The sequence below is a fragment of the Helianthus annuus genome, chromosome 14, assembly GCF_002127325.2.
Source record: "Helianthus annuus cultivar XRQ/B chromosome 14, HanXRQr2.0-SUNRISE, whole genome shotgun sequence".
Taxonomy (NCBI): Eukaryota; Viridiplantae; Streptophyta; class Magnoliopsida; order Asterales; family Asteraceae; genus Helianthus; species Helianthus annuus.
In genome coordinates this window covers 82,402,695-82,418,138 of record NC_035446.2, presented here as the reverse complement: position 1 = coordinate 82,418,138, position 15,444 = coordinate 82,402,695, and the positions used below count along the sequence as shown (strand labels likewise).

Genomic DNA, 15,444 nt, shown 5'->3' with positions numbered 1-15,444 from the left:
CTTTCCCTCTATTATTCTTGATGCCACATATTCTTCACAGCAACTTCTTGACCCCCAATTTCCTATACAAAACTGCACAATATTCATATATATATATATACATATATAGATTCAAAGCAAACCATATTCATCATCATCACCATCATCTTCACCCCATTCTCCTTGGCTTCTTCACCACCAATTCCGCATCATTCTTGCAAAAATTGCAGAAATTCTACTCAACAAACACCCTGTTCTTCTTCATCTGTCTTGCTTAAAGTTTGCATCTTGGAACTTTATCATCTTCAAGATTCTTAATCCAAAAGCACTTGAATTGGGTTGCATCAAACTTGATTGGTTATTCATCACTTCACAGTTTGCTTTGGCAAACCCTAATTTCACTTGCAATTCTTCAACTTTTTGTTGTGGGATTGAATTCTGTATGATTCTTGTTTGGTCAACTTTGGTGGCTGTTGTCAAGAGTTGAAGTTTGACTTTTTTTATTTTCTTGATCAAGGATACAGGAAGCTGAGTTTATGTTTCAATCTGTCATGGTTGAAAGAGGAGATATTGTGTATTATTTGTGATTAATATTAATAATAATAATATTATTGGGAAAATGGGTAAAAAGAATATATTCCATCATAGGAAGAATTCATGGCCTGCTGAAGAATTTGTAAATAGAACTACTCTTCAACTGGTGAGTTTTTCAAATCATGTTTATTTTTATTTTTTTATTATTATTATTATTTTATTTTTTATGAGTTTTGCAAAATCCAAGAATCTTGCAACTCATAGATCAGTAGGTTATATGATGATTGCAGAGTAGTTTAAGCTTCCAAATTGTTGTCTGCAGCTTGATTTCGACAGCGGTGCGCCGCCAGAACAGGCGTGGAGAAGAAAATTAAACAGCCATGCTGGTATCCTTAAAGAGTTTAGTGTTACCTTCATGGAAGCATTAAAAATGGTAACTTTATGATCTTTGTTGAAAATGGGTTGCACTACACGTACCCCTTATTCCATTTTTACCGAATGTACCCCTTGTCGGATTAGTTGTTATACGGGCTGTTTAAAAGTGGGACAGTAGTATGTTACATTTTATACAGGCTGTGTATAGTTCGTATGCTACATCTTATACGGGGGTATTTAATAACAGGGGTACTTTTAGCCGACCCCTTTAAAAAATAACCAACATATCGATCCGATATAACCTTAAAAATATCGAATGCAGATTGGCCTTGGTATACGATTATGGTCATATGTAAGGGAAGAGGCTTCTCATGGAAGGGTGAGTTTGTGAATAATATCGCGTCTTTTGTACTTATATATATATATCTTGAAGTGGCGATTAACGTTTGTTTTACAGCGAGCACCTATTGATCCTTTTAATAAAGAAGGAAAACCAGCGGCCACACAAGGGGTCCCGCTTGGTGGGATGGGGTGAGTTACAACAATGGCTTCGGTTTATGATTTACAGAATTACTTTTTTACCCATGCATGATGTGGTTCGTTACGTTGTGTTCTTGCAGAAGCGGCAGTATAACCCGAGGGTTTCGTGGAGAATTTCGGCAATTCCAAATAATTCCCGGTGCATGTGAGCCTTCTCCTATGATGGCAAATCAATTCTCCGTAAAGATCTCACCTTTAACTTACAATCTTATGATACAAAATAATGTATATATACATTATTAAAGAATTATTTTTTGAGTTCAGATTTTTATATCGCGGGATGGTGGGAGTAAAAAATATGCATCGGTTTTATCACCGGGTCAACACGATGGGACAGGGTAAGAAGATAACACAGACGTATATGAATCTTTGTATCTTGTTTTTTCATAGTTTAAGGTAATGACTAATGAATATATGTAAATGTACTTGATGCAGAGGGGATCAAGGTTTATCATCATGGGGGTGGAATTTAAGTGGTCATAATTCAACGTATCATGCGTTATTTCCACGAGCATGGACAGTTTACGATGGTGAACCCGACCCTGAACTTAAAGTGTCGTGTCGCCAAATTTCACCGTTTTTGCCGCATAATTACCGTGATAGTAGTCTTCCAACCACTGTTTTTGTTTACACGGTATGCAAATCTGAACTTTATCGTAATTCTATGGTCATATCATATGAATGGATTTTTAAGGTTTTTGTTTTGTTTTTGTTAGTTGGTGAATACCGGAAAGGAAAGGGCACAAGTCAGTCTTCTTTTCACATGGGCGGTATGTCCGATTCTACAAGTAGCGGATTTGATAAAACTTTAATGTATTCAGATAATATATTATGTACATTTTATGCAGAATTCGATTGGTGGAGCGTCACACTTTTCAGGAGATCATGTCAATGAGCCTTTCATGTGAGTTGATTATTAACTTATTTATTTTATTTATTTGCATTACTCTCTATTTTTTGATTTTATTAACATCTAAATTTTGAATTAACAGAGGAGAAGACGGAGTTTCGGGTGTGCTTCTACACCACAAGTAAGTTTAGATATTCAATTTCTGACCCGACATTAGACTAACGTTATCCACGAAGTATTCTTTATGTAACAAAAAGATTAAGATTACAGTTAAGGTATAAAAAAAATTATAATATATGCAGGACAGCTAAAGAACACCCTCCTGTTACTTTTGCCATAGCTGCCTGTGAAACGCAAAATGTAAACGTGACGGTTTTACCAAGTTTTGGATTATCAGATGAAAGTTGTGTTACTGCGAAAGATATGTGGGGTAAAATGGCACAGGTAAAATCGGATCTTTTTATAAAATTTTAAACTTTTTAATATACAACCGTTCTGAATCTTTGTATATATTCATGTAAAACTGGATCTAGCATATAAAGTTCTAATCTTTTTTTTTTTTTTTTTTTTTTTTTTTTTATAAATCCTTTACGACCCGTTCTGAATCTTCATAATAAGTCATGTAAAACTGGATCTTGTTGCATTTAGGACGGACATTTTGATCGGGAGAACTTCTACAACGGAGCAACATTTCCGTCATCAGCAGGGGAGGCTAATTGTGCTGCTGTGTCGGCTTCCACGTGGGTTGAACCAAACGGGAAGTGCACGGTTGCATTCGCTGTTGCATGGTCATCCCCAAAAGTCAAATTCATGAAGGGAAAATCATATCACAGGTTCCGTTTCCTATTAATTTCCAGATCTTTTAAATTAGGCTAAATTACACTTTTCGTCCTTTATGTTTATACCAAATTTCAGTGGACGTCCTTTACCTTTAAAAATGTCAGGAATCATTCTTTACGTTTTAAAAACCATGCACGGTTTGTCCTTTGACACTTGGTTAAAATTTTCTGTTAAGTCTGGTCACATAAGGGTAGTTTAGTCTTTTTTATGGTGTTTAGAGAGAGAAGTAATGTTTATATCTCTTATTTTTTATTCTTTTTGTTTCATTTTTAATATACTTTTTTTTAAATGGATAAAATGACTAAATTGCCCAAACTTAACTGAAAATTTTAACTGGGTTAGTGTCAAAGGACAAACCGCACAAGGTTTTTAAAACGTAAAGGATGATTCCTGACATTTTTAAAGGTAAGGAAATCCACTGAAATTTTGTATAAACATATAGGACGAAAAGTGTTTTCAACTTTGTGATCGGATTTTTAATATCGTTTTTGCTCTTCAGGAGGTATACCAAATATTATGGGACCTCAGAGAGGGCAGCCGGGGATTTGGTTCATGATGCTTTAACGAGTATGGCATTTTTTATCGTGTTCTTGATAACTAATATCATCAAACTAATCCACCTGTTTATTGGATTCTAATGTTGAGATTATGCTTTATTTAGATTATAAGAGGTGGGAAGAAGATATCCAAAAATGGCAAAATCCAATCTTAAAAAACGACAGCTTACCAGAATGGTAACTTCTTGTCTTAGTGCTTGCATCCTTTCAACATCAAAAATCATGTCAAACGGGTTGGGTCAGGTCGGCTTGACCCACATACAATTTTTTTTGCTTAAAACTTATATTACAAAACGATATTTTAACAAAAATAATTTGACTTTACCAGTTACACGGATCTTATTAGGGTTACATGAACTTTACCAATCTAAACAGGCTCGGGTCAGTTTCTGGTTGAACATGCGAACACATTTGGGTAAACGGCTTGTGTTCGTGTAAACCTAGTGGCTATGCGGGTTGACCAGATTAACCCACTTTTTTTTTTTTTTTTTTTTAGTTTTAGAAAATGTGTTTTATATAAAAACTTAAACTATTTGGGTATTTTTATGCCAATTTAAAGTCTTAAAAGTAAATTGGCATAGTTTAAAAAAAACAAGGGTGGTGTTACATGTTTTTTTTAACTATGTCAGTCGGCGAATACATGTCATGTTTCGGGTTCATGTGTGACAGTTTTCGGGTTTGCGTAAAATTTTAGGGTTGTATCTAGTTCAACTAGTCAACCCATGAACACAACCCGTTCAACATCCCTAGTTCTTATATTAAGAGTGGTGTTACTATGGTGTTTGTCTTTAGGTACAAATTTACATTATTCAACGAGCTCTACTTTTTGGTCGCTGGCGGCACAGTTTGGATCGGTACTAATCTTTGTTAAACCGTATATGGTTGAGCGCAAGTTTGTTGTTAATAGTTAATAATTTGAAGTTAATTTAACGATGTTTTTAACTTCGATTCAGACACTCCACTACCAGCAGACGACTCATCTGGTAGTGATCGGCATTTACCGAGGATAAAACACAAGAATGATTCAGCATACGAAAATGGAACTTCTCTTACAAATTCAAGTGAAGATGATGAAACCGAGGTGGTTAGAAAAGATGAAAACCCGGTTTCAACCAGTCGTAATTCAACATCACACGACGATGAGGAAGACGTGGGTCGGTTTCTTTATCTAGAGGGTGTGGAGTATATCATGTGGTGTACTTATGACGTTCATTTCTACGCGTCATTTGCGCTTCTAGAACTGTTCCCGAAAATCGAACTCAGTATCCAACGGGAATTTGCAAAAGCGGTTTTGAGTGAAGATACAAGAAAAGTCAAGTTTCTTGCTGAAGGAAACTCGGGAATCGGTAAGGTTAAAGGTGCGGTTCCTCATGATCTCGGAACACATGATCCATGGCATGAAATGAATGCGTATAACATACACGATACGAGCAAATGGAAAGATTTAAACCCTAAATTTGTTCTTCAAGTATATCGAGATTTCGCTGCAACGGGAAATTTAGCGTTTGGAACGGATGTCTGGCCTGCGGTTTGTGCTGCCATGGACTATATGGACCAGTTTGACCGAGACGGAGACTGTTTAATTGAAAACGATGGGTTCCCGGATCAAACGTACGACACGTGGACGGTTCACGGGATTAGTGCTTATTGTGGTTGTTTATGGCTCGCTGCACTTCAAGCAGCAGCAGCCATGGCGGTCGAGCTGAACGATAAGTTCGCTGCTCAAAAATACAAAAAGAAATTCTTGAAAGCTAAATCCTCATTTGAATCGAAATTGTGGAACGGGTCGTATTTTAATTATGATAGCGGGTCGAGTAGTAACAGTAAATCGATCCAAGCTGATCAATTAGCGGGTCAGTGGTATACGGCATCTGCGGGACTACCGAATCTTTTTGGTGATGATAAGATTCAAAGTAGCTTACAGAAGATATTCGATTTCAATGTCATGAAAGTAAGAGGAGGTCGTATGGGAGCTGTAAACGGTATGCATCCTAACGGGAAAGTGGATGAAACGTGTATGCAATCTCGTGAAGTGTGGACGGGTGTCACGTATGGAGTTGCAGCCACCATGATTCATGCTGGGATGGAAGACAACGCTTTCACGACAGCTGAAGGGATATTCATTGCCGGATGGTCAGAAGAAGGGTTTGGGTAAGGCGACGAGTTTGTATATTTCAGTTGAAACAGAATCGAGTCATGTCGGTTATAAGCAATACATAAGTAATTCGATGTGATGAATGTTACCGTTTTTATGCAGATACGCGTTTCAGACACCGGAGGGATGGACAATGGATGGTAGCTATAGATCATTAGTGTACATGAGGCCACTAGCAATTTGGGGGATGCAACAAGCTTTGGAAAAACCCAAGGCGGTACTTGGAGCACCAGGTGTGAACATAATGGATAGAATCAACACACCGCTTAGTTCACGAACATCTTTTAACGATAGGCGTGTTAAAAAGATTGCTCACAAGGCCAAGTGCTTTAGCGACTCTGTATTTCGTTGTGTTTGTTAAGATTCTTTGATTCATGTTTGTTAACGATGAATCGAACATTTTACTTATGTTTCAAAATTCATGAGACAGTAATATAAAGGTTGATGAGTGATGATACATTGTTTCTTGCTTGACAAGCAACAAAGTTTAGAATGCAAATTGAGTCCCGGTCTAGTCGAGCTTGACGTTAGAATACAAAAGGGTGTCTCTCGTGAGCGGCATATACATGAGGAACCATACCCCCATAAGAGTGGCAATTATAAGAATTATGCCGGTGATCCATGCTAAGGTCCGTCTGACAAGAAGCATTTCTGCGATCAATGCTGCATCACGGGAACCTTCTTTTTCCTCCAACCACCTTGGAGATGCTTTTGTGAAATTTAAGGTTGGCATTGTATTGGATTCTTTAGCGGGTGAATCAATAAAAACAACTACCCCAACAATACGACCTTGGGATCGTTGCAAGTAGTCGTACATCTTGGATACTGATGTCACCAACAATTCAGCACCTTTCTGAACGATTTCATCTGTTCCGTAGTGATATTGGAAATCCTGCAACATGTTACGTTAATGAAAATGTAATATAGGAACACGAAATCAACAACTAAGAAAAACAAAAGAGTAAAATGCCATTTTCGTCCATGTGGTTTGGTTAGTTTTGCGACTTTCGTCCAAAGGGTTGTTTTTCCGCATCTGGATCCAAAAGGTTTGAATTCTTGCCATTTTCATCCAGGCTCGCTAACTCCTTCCATTTTTCTTGTTTAGGTCAGAGGTATTTCCGTCTTTTTGCTAATTTAAAGGGCAATTCGGTTTTTCCGCATCTGGATCCAAAAGAAGATTAAATACCTCTGAAAAAGACCAAATTGCCTTTTAAGTTAACAAAAAAGACGTAAATACCCCTGACTTAAACGAGAAAAATGGATGGAGTTAACGAGCCGGATGAACATGGCAAGCTTTCAAACCTTTTGGATCCAGATGCGGAAAAACAAACATTTGGACGAAGTCGCAAAACTGGCCAAACCTCAGGGACGAAAATGGCATTTTACTCAAAAGATAATTATTTATAAACCAACCTTAAAACCATCAAATCTTCCTTTCATCAATTCTGCTGGCATATTTTCAGGTGAACACATAGGGACTGCTGTTAGTTCCCTGACATTATGGAATAGAGAAATGATGCTCGTTATAAATTCTCGGTCTGCGTTTTTTGAGATGTGAAGCTTTAATTGAACATCATTTGCCAAAGGGATGGTCAACTCTCCACTCAATGGCTCGGGTGCGGTATTAACATAGGATCCACCCAACCAAGAAGCCTAGATTTAAAATCAACAGATAGGATTAGAGGTGGTAATTTCTTACACGAAGTGAAAATAATCAAGCTTTGGGTTGTCATATCTAAGGGCCATGTTCATGTTGTCGCGTTTAACCCGTTTAGCTATACAGATTGACCCACCGACCCATTTTAACACATTTATTACAACCCGTCAACCAGTTTGACTTGTTTAGATAAATAGGTTAACCGAGTCATGTTCGGGTTACACAGACTTAAGTGTATCCGGTTAAGGTTGATACCTTTGACACGAATATATACGTGGGTAGTGTTTAGGTTCAACGATTCAACCCGCCAACCCGACACGATTAACAAACACCCCTGGATAGGACTAACACATGAAGATATAATAGAACGGAGTGCAATATAATCCAAGTTAAAACTAACAAAATTGGTTAAATCATTGTCGGTCAGATCCTCGGGAAGTGGTTTATTCAAAGGGAATAGAGTCAACTCATCTTCATCTGCAATTATGTATAAAAAAGTTATCTATATAAAAAGCCTTATTTATTACACAACAATGAAAAAATGTGATACCAGAAAATTGAATTTCAGCAGTTCCGATAGCAACTTCACTCTTAAAGGCTTTACTGAAAATATTACTCTTGAATCCGAGCTCAGGCTGCATATCTGCATGAATTTTTTTTTATATAAATCTTTTATGAAAGTAATTTATGGATTTGGATGAATTTGGGTACCTCGAAATCCAGTGATCTCTAGGAAGAAAACAGCATGAGGCCTATTAAAGGGGTTAGGCAAAAGCACCTCATTTAACTGCAAAATCAACAAGTAACTACATTTGAACAGAAGAAATTTAAAGTAGAAACAAGAAGTTTAAATAATTTAGAACTAATATTGCCTTTTCTGAGCTGGCAGAGGACAATGTTGAAGGAGGTGCAAAACCAAGCAATACTGAAACAGCAGCACCTACTTCCGGAAGTGACATTGTTTTGGACTGCAGAAGCAAAAATAAAACTCACAATCATGGTATACCCTTTACTTTTAATTAAAACATAAAATTAAAAAGAGTTAATTATGTTTTTCGTCCCTGTGGTTTGTCAAAAATCACTATTGAACAACATGGGGACGCCGGAGAAGATGGCCGGAAAAACTTTAATTTTTTTAAAGTTATTATAATTTTTGATATTATTTTTTTACAGGGGCACTTTAGTCATTTCATCAAAACATAACAGAATAAATAGATGGTGTTAAGTGAGTGGACTGAAATAGTTACGAAAGTAAAACCACAGGGACTGAAATGGCAATTTTTAAACTAATGGACTAAAATAGTGATTTTTGACAAACCACAGGGGAGAATAACGTAATTAACTCAATTAAAACACAGGATCTATTATCCAAATGATAAAAGTTAATTGAGAGTTTAACGTGTGGTTTGGTTAATCATGGGTGAAGACTGCATATTTGAAAGATAACAAACTTGTGCATTATGTTTGTTGCTATGTACAAATTTTGGTTTTGATGATACATGTACCTTTTCTTTTGCTTTTTTAGAACGGTAATTCACACACTCGCTAGGCCAAAGGCCATTTGATAAAAGTCATGAAGATTATATTCTACAAGTATATGTACAAGTTCATATGAAATCAAGAAGACATTCAGCAGTGTGGTTCTTGAATTTATAAACACAAATCATGTTCTGATAACTTATATGCTGTATCTTGTACAGTAGAGTACCTCATTGATTGACTAAACCTTTTGAAGAGCATGAATAGATGGATGAAGATTGAAAATGAGTCTGTATCTTATGACTAGGAGTTAATTGAGCTCTAAAAGGGGAAGACTAATCAGTAATTGTAACCATTTTGTACTTTTGACAGACTTTGAACATCATGCGTAGCTTTACCTTTTGTTTTGTAAATGTAGTTTTTGTAATTTGCTGACTTAGTAATCATTATTGAAGTTATGATACTGTCGTTGAATTTGTATCATTGTCTTATATTTCTTTGTTTATAATATTCTAATTAAAGTTTGTAAGCATTTTTTATTGAGAACACTTATCAAACATTTTCTATTCAGCATTTACACTTATCAAACATAATCATAGCAGCGATGGCCATATATATAAATGTTAGGGGTATCAGATCAGAGTAGGCTCGAGCGGAAGCAGAACACACACACACTAGCAGAAAATAAAGAACACGAGAATTTACGTGGTTCGGTCAAGATGACCTATGTCCACGGGTTGCAAATAGGGTTTTACTTTTATTAGATGCTCACAACTGTTTTCAGAATGACACAGATTACAATTACATCATAGGTATTTATAGAACAAGATTAGGGTTTCCTACTTGGTCAACAAGTTAACTAAGTGGGCCTAATAACTAGGGCCAGCTAACCCTAACTAGGGCAGACTAACCCTACTTAGGGCCGGCTACCCTAAAGCCTACAAACCCAACAATCTCCCACTCGGAGGCTTTGCATAGTCCACAAAGTGCATCCAAGAAACCCATCACCAGTAACTTCAGTAATCTTTACGTTCAAGTCTTCCCAGCCTCCAGTTCCAAGAACAAGCTAAGACTTCAGTCACATCCAAGTCACCTAGTTGCAACCACACCTCTCATCAAGTAACTAAGAGACCAGTTGAAGCTCCCACAAGCTCCAACCCAACAGTCTTATCAGACCCATTCTCTATTTCAACCGGCTTGCACGATCCACCAGCTCTAGAGATACACCGAGAATTAATACCACTCTCCACATTTTGCAAACTATTTCCAGGAGAGCTTTTTTCTTCAGTCGAAATCTTCGTCTTCAAAACCCAACGGTTCTTTGTGATTGTACCCGGAACACGACCCATGCTCCCACTATCACCAAATCCCCTGACTGGCTTAAACTTAGACCCCCGACCACATTCAACTGACATCCCCAAAGCACCAGGATTCAAGTTCGCAAATTGAACCCTCTTCCGCTTACTAGATTCAGTGAACCAAACTTTATGTTGTACAGGGACGGCTACTCCCTCAACAGGTATCTCAACTAGATACAACGATCCTCGTCTCCTCCCACAGGCAACAACAAGATTTCCAACAATCACCTTCCACTTCCTACCACCAAACTTAACATCTAGTCCCTGTTTATCCAATTGACTAACAGAAATCAGTTTCTTCGTTAAACCTGGAATTACCCTGACGTTCTTTAAGTTCCATGTAGTGCCCAGTGAAGTCTTCAGATTGACATCTCCCATACCCATAACATTAAGAACATGACCGTTAGCTAATCCTACCTTTCCAAAGTCTCCTTTTTTCAGATTCACCATCGTCTCCCCGCTGTGCATGGCGTGAAACGAAGAACCAGAATCCATAGCCCAAGAATCTATAGACTCTTCACAGCAAACCAGTACGTCACCGTCAGATTCATCTAACACAACACTGTTTACATGCTGCTTACCATCCTGTTTCTTAGGATCAGGACACTCGTTTTTAACATGCCCATTTTCACCACAGTTCCAGCACCTCACATTCTTCCCAGCTTTAGACAAGCTTTTCCCACGACTCCCACTGCTTTTGTTTTTACCTCTTCCCCTGCTAACACTGAGCATACCATAAGTAGACCCTCCACTAGTGTTCCTCCGGCGAACGTCTTCACCCAAAACACTATCCCGGACCCGATCAAACTTCAAATTTCCAGTTCCAACAGTTTCAGTAACCGTTGTCACAAATCCTGACCAGCTATCAGGTAAGGAAGATAACAAAACCACAGCCTGAGTGTCATCATCCAACTTCATGCCCACAGTTGCTAACCTGGACAAAATTGAATTGACTTCGTTAATGTGATCAGCAACTAAACTGCCCTCGTTCATCCTCATATTAAACAGTTCCCTCATCAAGAACACCCTATTACCGGCAGACGGCTTCTCATACATATTTGACAAAGCTTCTAACATGTCACGAGCAGTTGTTTCTTTCATGATATTAAATGCAACGCTCCTCGTCAAAGCCAATGTAATTTTACCTCTTGCCTTCTTGTCCTTTGAGTTCCAAATTGCCTCGGCAGCTTTATCCATTCCAGCAGGTTTTCCTTCTAGTACCACATCCAAATCGCATTCACCAAGCAACGCCTCTATTTGCATTCTCCACCAAGCAAAATCAGTACCGTTGAACTTCTCGATTCGGAACTTTCCGTCTTCAGCCATAACAAACGAGAAAACCAGAAAAACCACAAGAAACCAAGCAACCGAAACCCGAGCAACTTTCAATAAACCAGAAACCCGAAGTACCCGAACTTCTCTTGCAAACCCGAGCGTAAAATCAGCGAATAACCAGGGTTCAAGAACCGAAACCCTAATCACCAAACACCCCAAAACCACCAGATTTGCAACAGCAAACCCTAGACCTTACGAGCCGTAACCAGAGAATAGGTACGGGCCGTAAACAAGTCAGCGGCGACGAAGCAACAGCAGATCAAGATCTCTCGTCCAGCTCTCTCCTTCTGCTGCGATAACCGTGTGAACCATGTATTTTACTGAACCTTTGGCTCTGATACCACTTGTTAGGGGTATCAGATCAGAGTAGGCTCGAGCGGAAGCGGAACAAACACACACACGCTAGCAGAAAATAAAGAACACGAGAATTTATGTGGTTCGGTCAAGGTGACCTACGTCCACGGGTTGCAACTAGGGTTTTACTTTTATTAGATGCTCACAACTGTTTTCAGAATGACACAGATTACAATTACATCATAGGTATTTATAGAACAAGATTAGGGTTTCCTACTTGGTCAACAAGTTAACTAAGTGGGCCTAATAACTAGGGCCGGCTAACCCTAACTAGGGCAGGCTAACCCTAATTAGGGCCGGCTACCCTAAAGCCTACGAACCCAACAATCAAGGCATCCCGAAGGTTACTAAACATACTTTTAAGAACAGAGATTATATTTTTAAGTGGCTGCACATTCATTTTGGAATGATAACCTTGGTCCAACACAAATTCCTTTTTGGAATGTATCATTGCCTCATTGGCACTACCTTCTCATATAACCTTTATGATTCAGAATAAAGACATCAAAATCCTTATGTCTTGCACTGTTGCCTTCTCTAAATACCTAAAAACAATTTTCTTAACCTAGCTACAGAACATGCAAACCTCTAATACTGAAGGTTCCAAATAAAATATACAAACTAAGTGCATACTAATTATAAATTTATAATATCACTATATCAGAATCTAGCAAAGTTCCATTTCTATATTTCCTACTGCAAATCACTTCAGCCCTATATATTTTCCACTTAGTCACACATTTCACCTACCTATGGGATAATTCGCTATAATAAGCATCATCACTAACTTCATAATGCACAAATACTTAGGGGTCATTAAAATCGTTAAACCGATAACTTCACTAAAACCGTAAAATCGATAGAGACTCACATCTAACCTAACAGCTATCTAAATCCAATTTCACAAAAATGAAGCCACAAAAACTTCTTATAGTAATCTAAACATCATCGAGTTTACACGAAATCAACCGAAATCACTTACGAGTAACGCATCTTCACATTTTAGGTCAAAAACTACGTAGGTTCAGTAAACAAAACACAAAATTACAGTGAACACCAGCAATTAGAACTTAAACGACTAAACAAGCATCAAATTCGAAACAAATTCAATACAAACTGAACGAAACAAGTTACCTGAGATGATCGAGAGTGAAAATATGAGTGAGATGAGCTATCGAGGAAGTAAACTGAGTGAGTTCCATCGGCCTGCATTCAAATCAAACAGACATGATTCATTGATCTGTTGTAAAATGAAATTAATGGTTAATAGAAGTAGAATAGTGATTGTGTGATTACAAACCCTAGGTTGAATGCATAGAATTGATGAAGTAATCAGTAGTATCAATGAAAAGGTTTTAGAATCCATCGAGGAAGATGATAACCGTCTCTGATCTACTATGTGTTTTTTTTTTTTTTTTAATTTTAGGAAGGTGAGGATGGGAAGTTATTTCAAAACGGTGTCGTGTTGTTGATCATGTGGTTCATGTGAAGGGTAGAAGTGTTGTGCTGTTTTTTATGGGGATATTCACGTTGAATCCATCAAATTATACATACATTCCACTAAGAGTGAATTTCAAGTTTTGTCCTTTATCTTTAGGCCACTTTGCAAGTTTTGTCCTTTATGTTTAAATTTGACGAGTTTTGTCCTTTATGTTTCAAAATCAAGCACGTTTTACCCTTTATGTTTAAAAATCGGACACGTTTTGTCCTTTATTTTTAAAAAATCAAGCACGTCTTGTCCTTAAAAATCAAGCATAAAGGACAAAACGTGCTTGATTTTTAAACATAAAGGACAAAACTCGTCAAATTTAAACATAAAGGACAAAACTTGGAAAGTGACCTAAAGATAAAGGACAAAACTTGAAATTCACTCTTCCACTAAAAAACAACTCCTATATCAATATATTTTCACTAAAAACAAATACTTTTTCTCTCTCTCTTTCAATTAAATAATATTATCATTACATTTTTCTCTCTCCTTCACTCACAACCACTTTCAATATATATTAAAAAATTATAGTGGGTGAACAGTGTCCCCTCAAATATACAGATGAACAGTAAAATTTTCTCTCCCCTCCACTCACAACCACTTTTTATACCCTTTTATAATATAAAAACTCCCCCTCACATATTTTGATGGATAAAATGTGAATGCTTTATGGGTCATATTTTGTCTTCTCAAAATGGACCTACTATATGCATTATATTGTAGGTGCATTTTAAAATAAAAAGTGTAACAATTATATAATCATCACTTATATCATTCTAATTCTAATGGATAAATAAAATAGTGTATTATATGGTTCATAGTTGAACTCTTTGACCACCTCTCTCTCCTTCGTAATGGTAATTTTTTGGAACTCTTTACAGACCAGAGTCCACAACAAATTTTACGGACCTCTTTCACCTTTCTTCTCTTCCCCCTCTCACCAAACACCCATCTCCCTTTGCATAAGGGCATCCGGGTTGGTCTGTAACAGTGATACCACTCCCATCATGCGTTAATTTGTATCTAATTATTTGTTAATTGTGATTTATTGCGTATTTGGCATAAGTTATACACAAGATCCATGTAAATAGCTTCTCGCCCACACGAACAACCCTTGCAGTATCTGAAGGGGTATGGTCCCAGATCTCGCGTCAGCATGGACCGCGAGTGACCATTACCCTTATCAAAACCCCCACTAACTAACAACCTACTTGTGCCCATGCGGGAACGCGTCGACACAAGGGTTGGATCCAATCTATCTAGTAACAAAGACGGACTTACATGGAACATGAGAACGGTAGAGTGATGCGACATAGCATCACATCTGGTGTATGAAAACGGAAGTATTCACAGCGATGCGGCATCGCACCGCATCCAGTGAACACTTCTATCAATACAGGAAAGCCTTACCTTAGGCATAGAAGAAGATGAACGTAGCGGTACGACTGATACCGCACCATACGGACATTTTCGTCACGACAAGGGATGCAGGCAAGACGACGATGCGGCTAGCACCGCATCTCGCGTATTCCTTGATCACAAGTAGGAGACGCGGTAACTTCAGATGTTACCGCACGTAGCGATGCGGCTTGCACCGCATCCTATGTACTCAAGCAAGTGGTACTGACACCACAGTGCAAGTGGCACCAATGGCAGTTACCTGTCAGAGCTACGTAAGCAATGGACTGACGTGGCGTAACCTCCATAACCGACGAGCCTGACACACCTGAAAGGGTGCAGCACGTCGTCAGTCCATCCATCATCATCCTCCTTCACTCCTCGGCTATAAATACCAACCCCAAACCAGGTTTGAGGTATCTTCTCACAACTCTCTCACTACTACTACTATCTTACTTTGCTTCCCAAGCAAACTACTGATTCTCACGCCGGAGAGTGGTAACAAGGAGCACCCCCCACCCCATCCTCCTTGTTACGAGTCACG

At 38.1% G+C, this 15,444-nt stretch overlaps 2 protein-coding genes across 3 annotated transcripts; one reads left to right on the top strand and one right to left on the bottom strand.

Annotated features, from left to right (window-relative positions):
- LOC118486404 (non-lysosomal glucosylceramidase-like) lies at nucleotides 1-6,287 on the top strand. 2 transcript variants are annotated; one of them, XM_035982834.1, is made up of 18 exons: nucleotides 20-419; nucleotides 497-679; nucleotides 836-946; nucleotides 1,211-1,267; nucleotides 1,346-1,419; nucleotides 1,509-1,608; nucleotides 1,693-1,766; nucleotides 1,864-2,062; nucleotides 2,145-2,198; nucleotides 2,277-2,332; nucleotides 2,421-2,459; nucleotides 2,581-2,722; nucleotides 2,927-3,111; nucleotides 3,618-3,685; nucleotides 3,780-3,852; nucleotides 4,468-4,529; nucleotides 4,629-5,826; nucleotides 5,933-6,287. In XM_035982834.1, the coding sequence occupies exons 2-18, from the start codon at nucleotides 599-601 to the stop codon at nucleotides 6,189-6,191; spliced, it is 2,832 nt and encodes a 943-aa protein (XP_035838727.1). In that variant the 5' UTR covers nucleotides 20-419; nucleotides 497-598; the 3' UTR covers nucleotides 6,192-6,287. The 2 variants fall into 2 exon arrangements, with proteins under 2 accessions (XP_035838726.1, XP_035838727.1); XM_035982833.1 differs by having other exon boundaries at nucleotides 1-679.
- Nucleotides 6,230-13,493, bottom strand: LOC118486405. Its single transcript, XM_035982835.1, has 8 exons — nucleotides 13,314-13,493; nucleotides 13,148-13,219; nucleotides 8,360-8,455; nucleotides 8,199-8,274; nucleotides 8,038-8,130; nucleotides 7,888-7,964; nucleotides 7,244-7,483; nucleotides 6,230-6,722 (listed from the first exon to the last, which is right to left on the bottom strand). Exons 1-8 carry the CDS (start codon nucleotides 13,377-13,379, stop codon nucleotides 6,342-6,344), a joined length of 1,101 nt encoding a protein of 366 aa, XP_035838728.1. The 5' UTR covers nucleotides 13,380-13,493; the 3' UTR covers nucleotides 6,230-6,341.
- Nucleotides 13,494-15,444: the final 1,951 nt, after the last annotated feature.

Excerpts from the sequence above, each read along its gene's own strand:
- LOC118486404 (XM_035982833.1), top strand. The coding sequence starts at position 599 with ATGGGTAAAAAGAATATATTCCATCATAGGAAGAATTCATGGCCTGCT. Across the intron at positions 2,723-2,926 it reads TGTGGGGTAAAATGGCACAG|GACGGACATTTTGATCGGGA; the intron begins GTAAAATCGGAT and ends TGTTGCATTTAG. Across the intron at positions 3,112-3,617 it reads AAGGGAAAATCATATCACAG|GAGGTATACCAAATATTATG; the intron begins GTTCCGTTTCCT and ends TTTGCTCTTCAG.
- LOC118486405 (XM_035982835.1), bottom strand. The coding sequence starts at position 13,379 with ATGGATTCTAAAACCTTTTCATTGATACTACTGATTACTTCATCAATT. Across the intron at positions 8,456-13,147 it reads TTCACTCTCGATCATCTCAG|TCCAAAACAATGTCACTTCC; the intron begins GTAACTTGTTTC and ends TTGCTTCTGCAG. Across the intron at positions 7,965-8,037 it reads TGCTGAAATTCAATTTTCTG|ATGAAGATGAGTTGACTCTA; the intron begins GTATCACATTTT and ends ACATAATTGCAG.